The sequence below is a fragment of the Impatiens glandulifera genome, chromosome 1 (genome assembly GCF_907164915.1).
Source record: "Impatiens glandulifera chromosome 1, dImpGla2.1, whole genome shotgun sequence".
Classification (NCBI taxonomy): domain Eukaryota; kingdom Viridiplantae; phylum Streptophyta; class Magnoliopsida; order Ericales; family Balsaminaceae; genus Impatiens; species Impatiens glandulifera.
The window spans coordinates 82,775,846-82,787,928 of record NC_061862.1 but is presented as its reverse complement, the minus strand read 5'-3'; the positions used below and the strand labels follow the sequence as shown (position 1 = coordinate 82,787,928).

Sequence of the window (12,083 nt, the reverse complement as noted above, 5' to 3'; positions counted from 1 at the left end):
TTTATTATTAAACTGATCAAACCGATTTTATAATTAAACAAACTTTAAACGATAAATGACGAACGAAGATTTGAAAGATTTGAAAAACCGACACTATCGATTGTGATAAAATTTTAGATGAAAAAACCGACCAAAGTAAACTGTTTATGCCCCTAATTATGCCTATTATGTTTATGATAATTTATTTGAAAAAACTCAACCTAACAAACTCAATTTTATCTTGTTTTTGGGTTCAGAATTGGAGGTTTCTTGAAGAAATAAGTTTTCATCATCCCCATCACTGAAAAACCAGAAACCAGCCCCCCATTTTCCCGCCCTGTTCTGGCTTCTGCCTCTATCCATCTATCCATCCGACCGCTGTATTCCGTATAACAGTATCACCCATACCTGTTCATATTATATAAATACTGTTCTTTCTTCACCAAATCCAATTGCAATTTGCAACAAATTCCCTCTCCCCTCCCATCCATCCATTGATAATGTCCCTTCTTCCAAATGGCTCTGTTTACATGTTTGAGGAAGCCAGAAACGGCTTCCCCAACAACCACCAAGAAACTTTTCAGAATTTCTTCGAATGCTGGCTAAAAGAACAAAAGCAGCGCCTCCAAGCTCTCATCTCCGCTTCCGAATCCTACAAGCAATCCTCCGAAACCAACGATGTCACCGGAAGAGAGTCGGCGCTCCACGAACTTATCAACCAAGTAATCCATCACTACGAGCACTATTACAACGCCAAATCCCATTGGGTAAAGGAGGACGTTATATCTATGCTATCACCTTCATGGAGAACCACTCTCGAAGACGCCTTCCTCTGGATCGGCGGTTGGCGTCCAAGCATGGCGTTTCATCTCCTCTATTCCAAATCAGGTATCCAGCTGGAGGCCGCGCTGGCCGAGTTCCTTCGTGGACTACCAACGGCCGATTTGGGAGAGTTTTCGCCGAATCAACTTATTCGAGTTGATGAATTGCATTTGAGGACTGTTGGAGAAGAAAGGGAGATAACGGAGAAGTTGGCGAGGCAACATGAGACTGTAGCGGATCCGTCCATGGTGGAGCTGTCGCATGCGGTTAGCGAGATGATGCGTGATGATGAAAGTGGGAGCTCGTCGGGAATTGTAGATCAGGAAAGAGTGGATACGGTGATCGGAGAGTGTTGTGCGGAATGCAAGAAAATGATAAACAATGAAGTGTGGAAATTAAACAGATGAAGAGAGATTTCTGATTGTCAAAAGATAAAGATAAAACAGATTACAACTAATGAAAAAGAATTGCAGCTATCTAAAGTTAGAAAAGAAATAAAACGTAAAACACCTAACTTAATAAGCATAACTGAATAAATGTGAAATAACTGAAATTATTAATTCCTATACTAAAGGCAAAACGTTACAAATCTCCACCTTGCCTTAGTATCACCCAACAAGAAAAGCCTTATCAGGCTACTTCCAACTGTCAACATTTAGCAAATCCAAACAATGAGTGAATTTGCTAAGTGGGACCGGCTTCGTGAACATGTCAGCAGGATTATGATGTGTGCTGATCTTCTTCACTTTGATTCTCCTCTCAGTACGAAGAAAATGATAACGAACATCAATATGTTTGGTTCTATCATGATGCACTTGATCTTTGGCCAAACAAATAGCACTTAAGCTATCACAAAAAACAATTGCCTGATCATGATGGATACCAAGGTCACTGATTAATCCTTTCAACCATATACCTTCCTTGGCTGCTTCAGTTAGCGCCATATACTCAGCCTCGGTAGTGGACAACGTCACCGTCGACTGTAATGTTGCCTTCCAACTAACCACAGAGTCACCAAGGGTGTAAACATAACCAGTCATTGATCTTCTACCATCGATATCTGCAGCATAATCTGAGTCAGAATAACCAGTTACGAGACACTGGTTATTACTCCCATAAATAAGACCAACATCGGATGTGCCTCTCAGATAGCGAAATATTCGCTTTACCGCTTGCCAGTGTTCCTTACCAGGTCGAGACATAAACCTGCTAACAACACTAACTGAATACGCAATATCAGGTCTAGTGCATACCATGGCATACATTAAACTACCCACCGCACTAGCATACGGTACATTAGACATGTATAACTTCTCAGCTTCAGACTGGGGTGCGAATGCAGACAAATGATCAGTAACAGCAGCAGGAGTATTGAGAGCCTTTGCTGTACTCATCCCAAAACGAGACAACATTTTCAAAATATAACTCTTCTGTGAAAGAAATAACTTCTTTTGAACTCGATCTCTTACTATTTCCATGCCCAAAATTTTTCGTGCTCCACCTAGATCTTTCATATCAAACTCAGAACTAAGAAGGTCTTTCAGCTTTTGAATCTCCGACATCTTCTTGGCTGCGATTAACATGTCGTCTACATACAGGAGTAAATAAATCAAAGAACCATCACTGACTTTGTTGTGATAGACACAACAATCATATGCACTCCTATTGTAACCATGTTCAATCATGAAATTGTCAAACCGCTTATACCACTGTCGAGGAGACTGTTTAAGTCCATACAAAGACTTCTTCAGACTACAAACATGTGTTTCCTTACCAGGAACAAGAAATCCTTCAGGCTGACTCACCAGTATATCCTCTTCAATCTCACCATGTAAGAAAGCCGTCTTCACGTCTAATTGCTCGAGTTCCAGATTCTGATGTGCTACTATAGCTAGTAGTACCCTGATAGAAGTGTGTCGGACTACAGGTGAGAATATCTCATTGTAGTCTACGCCTTCCTTTTGACTGAATCCCTTTGCAACTAATCGTGCTTTATATCTGGTCCCTTCAGCACTAGAGGTTCCATCTTTCCTTTTGAAAATCCATTTACATCCAATGACTCTTCTTCCCTTAGGTAAAGTAACCAGCTCCCATGTATTATTCTTGTGAAGTGATTCCATCTCCTCACACATGGCAGCAATCCATTGCGCAGAATCAGCACCATTAACAGCTTCATTGTAAGAAGATGGCTCGTTATGTATGACATCTTCAGCTACCTGAAGTGCATAACTTACCATTTCTTCAGTATCATTTATAGAGGGACTAATTGTCCTACTTCCAGGACCAGTTGAGATTTTTCTTCCCTCGATTGAATGAATTAACCTGTCAGGAGCTTTAATTTGCCTTCTAGGTCGTGTTGCAATGTCAGATTGACTTTCAGGTGCTCCAAATTGATAAACTTCCTCAGATGGCTTATCAGTATCGTGTGTCATGTCAGTTGTCCCTTGAACTGGAGCCACCTCAAGCTCCACCTGTTTCTCGGTATTATTATTTTCTCCAGAAAGTGATGGCTTGATAGAGGAGTTAAGTATAAACTTCTCATTAAAGGTGACATCCCTGCTGAGGATTACTCTACCTTCAGAAGATGACCAGATTCTATATCCCTTGACTCCATCTCCATAGCCCATGAAAATACCCTGTTTTGCCCTTGGTTCCAACTTTCCTTCATTAACATGATAGTAAGATGTGCACCCAAAGACTTTCAAATGAGAATAATCAACGACATTACCAGACCATACCTCGTAAGGGATTCTGCAATCAATCCCAGTGTGTGGTGCACGATTTATCAGATAGCAAGCTGTTAAGACAGCCTCGCTCCAGTACTTTCTAGTCAATCCCGCATTAGAGAGCATGCTTCTAACTCTCTCTAACAATGTTTGATTCACCCTTTCTGCTACACCATTCTGCTGTGGTGTACCTCGGACAGTGTGATGTCTTGCAATCCCCATATCCCTGCAGAACTCATTAAACTCAGATGAACAGAATTCAAGCCCATTATCTGTTCGCAGCCTCTTAACCTTCTTTCCAGTTTGATTCTCCACCAGTGCCTTCCAATGTTTGAAGGTCTTAAATACCTCGCTCTTATGTCTCAGAAGATACAACCAGGTCATCCTTGAGTAATCATCTATGAATGTTACAAAATAGCTATAACCTCCTATACCTTCAACTTGAGCAGGACCCCAGCAATCAGAGTGGATATAATCCAGTGTGCCCTTAGTTTTGTGAACTCCCTTACTGAACTTGCGGCGATGTTTTTTCCCAAAAATGCAGTGTTCACACAACTCAAGGTTGGTAACCTTGTGGCCAGATAGAAGATCTCGTTTGGACAGAATTTGCATCCCCCTCTCCCCCATATGTCCAAGTCGCATATGCCACAACTTGGTTACATCAGGGTGCCGATTCACAGATTTGGATGCGACCGCAGCGGAACCTGTCAGCGTCTTACCTTGTAGTATATACAAGGTATTCTGTTTAATACATTTCAGTATTATTTTTGAACCTTTACTGATGCACAATGTTCCTTCTTCACCGCTAAACTTGAAACCTTTAGCATCTAAAATGCCTAAAGATATTAAGTTCTTTTTCAGTTGAGGAACATGCCGAACGCCAGTTAGGGTCCGTATCTTACCATCATCAGTCAGAATTTTGATAGTCCCAATACCCACCGTTTTACATATGGCATCATTTCCCATGACAACGTTTCCACCATCATAATCTTCATAGGTATCGAACCATTCTTTGTTCGGACTCATATGATATGAACACCCTGAATCCAACACCCACGTATCAATAGGGTGTAGAGAAGCGTTAGCTACAAGGGCAATGTCCTCCTCCGAGTCGGTGTCTTTGTCTTTATGTGCTATCGCAGCCGTAGAATATTTGCCCCTTTTCTTAGGACAATTATTCTTCCAGTGGCCAGGTTCTTTACAATAATTGCAGATGTCTTTAGCATTAGGGCCCTTAGCTTTGTATTTCTGATCCTTCTTCTTTCCAGACCCTTTGTAGTTGACTGTGTTGGCAATCAACCCAGATGCTTGATTGTCTACAATTTCACCGCTCGCCTTATGACGCAGTTCTCTAGTATGAAGTGCTGACCGAACTTCCTCTAGAGTTACAGAGTCTTTACCCACAACGAACGATTGAACAAAATTTTCAAACGAGTTGGGTAAAGATACCAACAGAATTAATGCAGCATCTTCATCTTCGATCTTAACATCTATATTTCTCAATTCAAGTAATATAGTGTTTAACTTATCAAGATGTTCACGAAGAGACTTACCTTCAAGCATACGAAGACTGAACAGACGTTGCTTCAATAACAACTTGTTAGTCAGTGACTTTGTCATGTACAAAGCCTCTAACTTCGACCACAGACCGATTGCGGTATCTTCATCTGATACCTCAGTAATCACTTCATCAGCCAGACAGAGTAAAATTGTTGAGTGCGCCTTCTCTTCTAAGACCTCAAGCTCAGCAGTGATTTTACCAGAGGAAGACTCTTTTGCAGGACCTGCAACTATCTTCGCCTTTTCCTTCGACAATGGTGCCCAGACGCCTTGTTGTTTAAGCAAGGCTCGCATTTTGATCTGCCATAGACCAAAACTGTTTCGCCCTGTGAATTTTTCGATTTTCAAATTCATTGAAGACATTCTCTCGCCAGAAAACAAAAGTGATAATCTGATCGGATCTAACCCGCTCTGATACCATTTGTTGTGCGGAATGCAAGAAAATGATAAACAATGAAGTGTGGAAATTAAACAGATGAAGAGAGATTTCTGATTGTCAAAAGATAAAGATAAAACAGATTACAACTAATGAAAAAGAATTGCAGCTATCTAAAGTTAGAAAAGAAATAAAACGTAAAACACCTAACTTAATAAGCATAACTGAATAAATGTGAAATAACTGAAATTATTAATTCCTATACTAAAGGCAAAACGTTACAGAGAGAAAGAGAAAGGATTTGAGGAGATTATGCAGATAGCGGATGAATTGAGGATGAAGACTTTGAAAGGGGTGATTGAGATACTGAGTCCGATTGAGGCGGTTCATTTCTTGATTGCGGCGGCGGAGCTTCATCTCAGGATGCATGATTGGGGAAAGAAGAAGGAGGCTAGAGATAATAATAATAATAATAATAATAATAATAATAATAATAATAATAATAATAATAATCAGCTGGAGGAGGACGAGGTGCAGCCGAATGGAGTTGAAGAGGAGGTGCAGCCTAATGGTGTTGAAGTAGGTAGGATCTTAAATAATAACTAAGTTGATGATGAATCTTTTCAACTTATGTTTGCTTGCTTGCTTGCTTGCTTTTGTTCTATGTTTTCTACTTAAGTTTTTGTTTCCTTTTTGTGTGTGCTTAACTCTACTTGTTTTTACTTATGTTTTTCGACCTTTCAAATGTTATAAATGTGGCTTTAACTAATACTTTTTATTTTTTATTTTTATAATTATCCTTTTATTTCATTAAATTTAACATCCTATATAAAAATTAATCTCATAACAAAGGTCTTAATTAATACATAGTAAAAAAAATTCATTTTAATTATATTTTATATTTTTTTAATATATAATTATATATATTAATAATTTTATTTATATTAATAATTTTATAATTTATATAATTATATATTAAATATATATATAATTATCTATAATTTTTTATTTAAATTTAAATAAAAATAAAATAAATAAATTTGATTGATTATCTATCTCTTTATATAATTTTTTTTAATGAACAACCTCGCTTAATGCATTAACGAATAATACAAATAAAGTCTTTATACACTATGAAAATAGAAATAAATAATATATTTTTATTTATATAATATATCTCGAATATATTTAATTATTAACTAATTTTAAAACTATATATTTTTTTTTAAAATGCCTCCAAAGTTAATTGTTTCTTTTGTAAAAAAAAAAAAAATGCACATGATCCTTAGATTTTGTGTAAAGTATGCATCACTTCTTAAATATTTTGAACTATTGGATTGAAAATTTTCCAATACATTCTGCATCAACTGGTTTGGGGCAAAAGATGGTGTAGTAATTTCTTCAACTTTGATAGTTTATTTCTCATATATCAGAGTAGTAATTAGGGATGACAATGGGTAACCCCTATATTCGATACTTGTGGGTACTCGATGGTCGGGTTTGAGTATTTTAAAACGGGTTCAGAGTCGGGGATAGGGAGTAAAAAGGATTACCCGATCGAGTTCGGGGATGGAAAGTGTGCAAAACCTAAACCTGATACCCAAAATATTAATATTAATATTAAAATATAATTATATATATTTATTAAAGTTTAAAATGACTTTTCAAATTTCACATCATTACAAATTTACAATAAATATATTATTTATGTTACTCACACTCCACTCAAATATCATTTTAATTTCTCTTCCACTAATTTTTAATCTTCACTTTTTTAATAACAAAATGTTTTCTCTTTCACTATCCACTCTTCACTTTTTATTTACAATTTCAACTTTCTTCATCTCCTCTATAGTTTTTGTTGAACTCTAACATGTAATAACAACAAAGTTGTAACATATTTTCAACTTTTACAGCATAATTATTCAATTCAAGTAAGTAATATTTTCATTTATGTTTTTTAATATTTAGTATATTTAAAAAATAATAAATATAAATTCATATTTTAATCGGGTAATGGGGTACCCATCGGAGATCGGTTACCCGACAAATCGGGGATTTGATACAAATAGAGATACTCGTCGAGTTCGGGATCGGGGTCGGGTAGTAAAATCAAAATCGGGTTCGGGGATGGGTACTTCACTATCCGACGGGTAGGATACTCATTGTCATTCCTAGTAGTAACTAGGTGCTCATATGAAGACAATAACAAGCACAAAAGAATCATTTTTATGTCTTCATCATCAATATTCACATCAAGTTGCATTAGATTCGTGATTATCTGATTGAAGATATTCACATGCTAATCCAAATCTGAACCCTCGTGCATCTTCAGCCCATATAACCTCTACTTCAAATACAACTTGGTCATCAACGAAATGGACATAAATTGACCTTCTAACATTTTTCATATCTCAACTGGAGAATGCAAATTTATTACATGATATATGATTTCATTTGCCAAACAAAGTCGTATGGTCCCCGATGCCCGTTGTTGCAATTCTTCCCAATTTTCGTCCTCCATTCCTATTAATTTTTCAGCACGCAAGATTTTCAATATTCTTTGTTGCGCCAATAGATCTTTAACTCTCGTTTTCCACAAACCAAAATTACTCATTCCATTTAACTTTTCAACTTTAAATTTGGTACTAGAAGACATCTAAAAAAACTCTAATACAAATCAAACAAGTTCTAAACCAAAGCTAAACAAAGCCTCAAGATCTTGTTGAAATATGGAATCAAATAAGCCATTTTCTTATTTTCACAAACAAACATGACCTAAATCAAGGAAGCCCTAAGTTTTCTAATTTGTTTTTCTCTCTTACATTAGTTGTTGCTAAAATATTCTCTCTCTTTTTCTAAAAATATATATTCAGATCTTTATTTTTCGGCAGATTGAAAAATCATATATGAAAATCTTCTTCTTTCCTTTAGATTCTACTAACCTATTTCTAATAACAAAGAGAAAACCAAAAACCTTATTTTTAGCTTATCACCGACTAACAAAGAAGAGGCCCACTTCTTGTTAACGCTGCTGAAATTCGTCTTTGTTTGGAATCTTTGACTAGTCAAACAAGCTTCATCCTTTCTTTTCCACCACCATTGTTAATCTGATCTGAGAATCAGAACCCGGACGTAGAACAAAACATATTTCTCTCTAATTAGTTTAGATTAAATCTCAATGACGCTCTAATACCAATTGTTGATTCGAGTAACCACGTAACTAATAACAATAGAGAAAACAAAATAAAGAACACAAGATATAACGAGGTTTGACCAAACTGTCTACGTTCTCGGGAGTGTCGTTAAATATATTATTTCACTCTTAGGGTTAAATTCTGTATTACATGGTATTTATAGAGTTATACATTAAGTCACAAAGATTAAACTACTCTAGGAACAACTCATTAACTCTAAACTTAATTAACATGTGTATATAAACCATATACACAACAAATTGATTATCCAAACAATCGTAAATCGATTGAATTTTTATTCATGGTTATTTGAGATTTTGGATAGAAAATAAAGCTCCTCAAATATTTATTTTAAACAATTATTGTCACTTTATGTTGGAATCTTAGAAAACAGAAATCACTCCTTGTTTAATAAATTAAAATTATTGGCTTTATTGTATAACATAGTCTAAATGATGTTGAAGACTATTTTAATTGCGTGAATAATGATGGTATTTATCAAATTAAGACTTTCTGAAAAATTTTGTGTGTTAGACACCGACGGACATTAGTTGGATAAATATCAACTCTCGTGCCTCATTTTTTTAAGACAGATTCAAAGTGTCTTTCAAAATCATTAAAGGATCATATGATAAACCTTGTCAAGTCTTTGGTCATAACTTCATATGTCCTAACTATGTTGTTGAAAAACTTTGAGACTAATCAAGATAAAGAAGAGATGAATATTAACCCATAAAGCGCGTAAATAATACAAGATTTATGTGGAAACTCAAGACGGGAAAACTACGGGTAGATGAGAAAAAAATTCATTATGGTTAAAATAGAATATTACAACTTAGAGAGAAAAGAATAATGACAAATATTATGTGTGTTGTTGTAAGTAAAACTCTAACTAAGACCATATATTTATAGTCACATAATTGGGCCTAGTGGGCCCAATATCAAACAGTTAATATTTATTTTATATTATTTTATTATATCCCGAGTCTAGGCCCAGGCTCCGATCAAAACTCATATAGGTCACCATAATCTAACAATCTCCACCTTGACATGAATCCAATATGTCAAAAGAAAATTTGATCTTTAAAATATAAACAATAACCATAGTAGTCTCCACCTCTTCCAAAAGTCCTATCGATTTCAACAACCAAGACCAACTAAGTTCGAGCAATGCTCAAACTTAGCAATTATGAGCATCTTCATCATCATATCAGCATGATTATCAATAATACTAATTTTGCGGAGTCTAACATGCACATACACTAAACAACCAAAAATTCTCAAAGTAGAATAACTAGAAGGAATATCATACCATACTTATTACGGACTATGTTTATTAATTACAGTTGACAGAGAACGGTTGACGAGGAAACATGCTAAAGCTGCAGCTTCAGCCTAAAAAGACTTTGATAAATCAATATTAAGGAGCATACAACACACCTTCTCCATCAAAGTTTTATTCATCCTCCCTACCATAACATTCTATTGTGGATTCTTATGCACAATATGTTGCCTTACAATTCCTTCAGTTCTACATAGAGAATTAAATTATTCAGAACAGAATTCCAAACCATTATGTACACAAACACTTTATTGGTTTCCTTGTCTGTTTATCAGTCTTCCACTCCTTAAACTTAGAGAACACATCACTCTTTTGCTTCAAGAAAAAAGCCTAATTTTTTTAAGAAAAATTATCGATAATCGTTAACATATAATAAGTACCTCCCATATAAGACACCCAAGATGGTCCCTAACGATCAAAGTTGATATAATCCAATGTTCCTTTAGTGTTGTGGATTACTTTAGAGAACATGACTCTTTTCTGATTGTTGATGACACAATGCTCACAAAACTTCAATTAACTAATACTATTCCCATCAAGAAGTCCTCACTTGCTCAACTCGATCATGTCATTCTCACTTATATGACCAAGTCACATATACCACAATTTTGTGACATCATCATCAGATAACGAGGAGGTAGAGACACCATCGCCTACAACTATAGAGTTTTTAAGAACATATAACATATCAAGTTTTCTTTTAGCTTTCATCACGACAAGAATACCTCTACTACCCTTCATAACTCTACCTTCAACGGTGTACTTATAATCTTTTGAATCGAGGGTACTAAGAGAATTAAGTTTTCTCTTCAAATTAGGAACATGTCTCACATCATCAAGTGTTCGAATAGCTCTATCAAATATCTTGATTTTTATTGTCCCTATACCCACAACCTTGCATGATGAATTGTCTCACATTAACTCAACACCTTAGAAATTGTATCATATGTTGAAAACCATGATATGTATAGCCAGAATCGAGTATCCATTCATCTTCCGACCTTGCATGACAAAAAGAAGCCATTAGGAGTTCACTATCTTCGGCATTAGTAATACTGGTTTCACCGCAATTTTCTATCAACTTTTCAGTCAAAATATCATCCTCTTTCTTAACTTTATTTTGTAGCTTCCAACAGTCAGATTTTAAGTGGTCTCTTTTCCTACAATAATTGCAAGTCTTTCAAAGATTTCTTGAATTTGATCCATTTGTTTGATAACATTTTGAACCATTTTCTTGGGTTCACTCTCGAGCAATAAAGCTCTCTATCGGACCATCAGAATAATTAACAAGATGTTTCATTTTCTCCTTAGAGAATACTACACTATAAACATCATTAGTCGTGATAATATCACGACTAAATAACACAGTATCACGAAACGTGATATATGATGGGAGCACGAACACAAGAAAATTAAAGCTAGATCTTCATCGTTATACTTGACTTCCAAGGTCTCCAGATCAACAACAATTTCTTTAAATACTGATAAATTCTCTTGCATAGCCGTACCTTCAAACACACGATGAAAATATAAATTCTACTTTAGATGTAGTTTAATAGTAAGACTTTTTGTCAAACATAGTTTTTCTAGCTTCATCCATAACCTATCAACACTCGTCTCCTTTAGAACATCTTGTAGAATATTGTTTGATAAATGTATATGTATATGAGACATAACCTTGCGATCATTCCTCTTTTTTTCTCAACTGTCCACAAACTGTGCATCTTATCAAACCCTAATAGAGTTTCATCCAAATCCATCTGAGTGAGCAAACCTCGCATCTTTATCTGACATAAAGAAAATCTAGTGTTGTGATCCAATAACAGAATACAGTACCTCATACTTGACATCTCCAAAAATAAATATAGTCTTAGAATCAAAAAAGCTCAAGACTCTAGTACCAACTGTTGAAAAACATGAAATCAATTCGAGACTAATAAGAATAAAAAAAACCCCATAAAGCACGTAAATAATACAATATTTACGTGGAAACCCAAGACGGAAAAAATCACGGACAGAGGAGAAAAAATCCACTATGGTTAAAGTAAAAGATTATAACTTAAAGAAAGAGAAGAATAATG

At 35.4% G+C, this 12,083-nt stretch overlaps 1 protein-coding gene across 1 annotated transcript; it reads left to right on the top strand.

Moving 5' to 3' along the window:
* The first annotated feature begins 479 nt into the window (after positions 1 to 479).
* On the top strand, positions 480 to 6,069 carry LOC124934458 (protein DOG1-like 3). The gene is made up of 6 exons (XM_047474999.1): positions 480 to 1,139; positions 3,182 to 3,282; positions 3,977 to 4,088; positions 4,193 to 4,263; positions 5,748 to 5,913; positions 5,980 to 6,069. Exons 1-6 carry the CDS (start codon positions 480 to 482, stop codon positions 6,067 to 6,069), a joined length of 1,200 nt encoding a protein of 399 aa, XP_047330955.1.
* Positions 6,070 to 12,083: the final 6,014 nt, after the last annotated feature.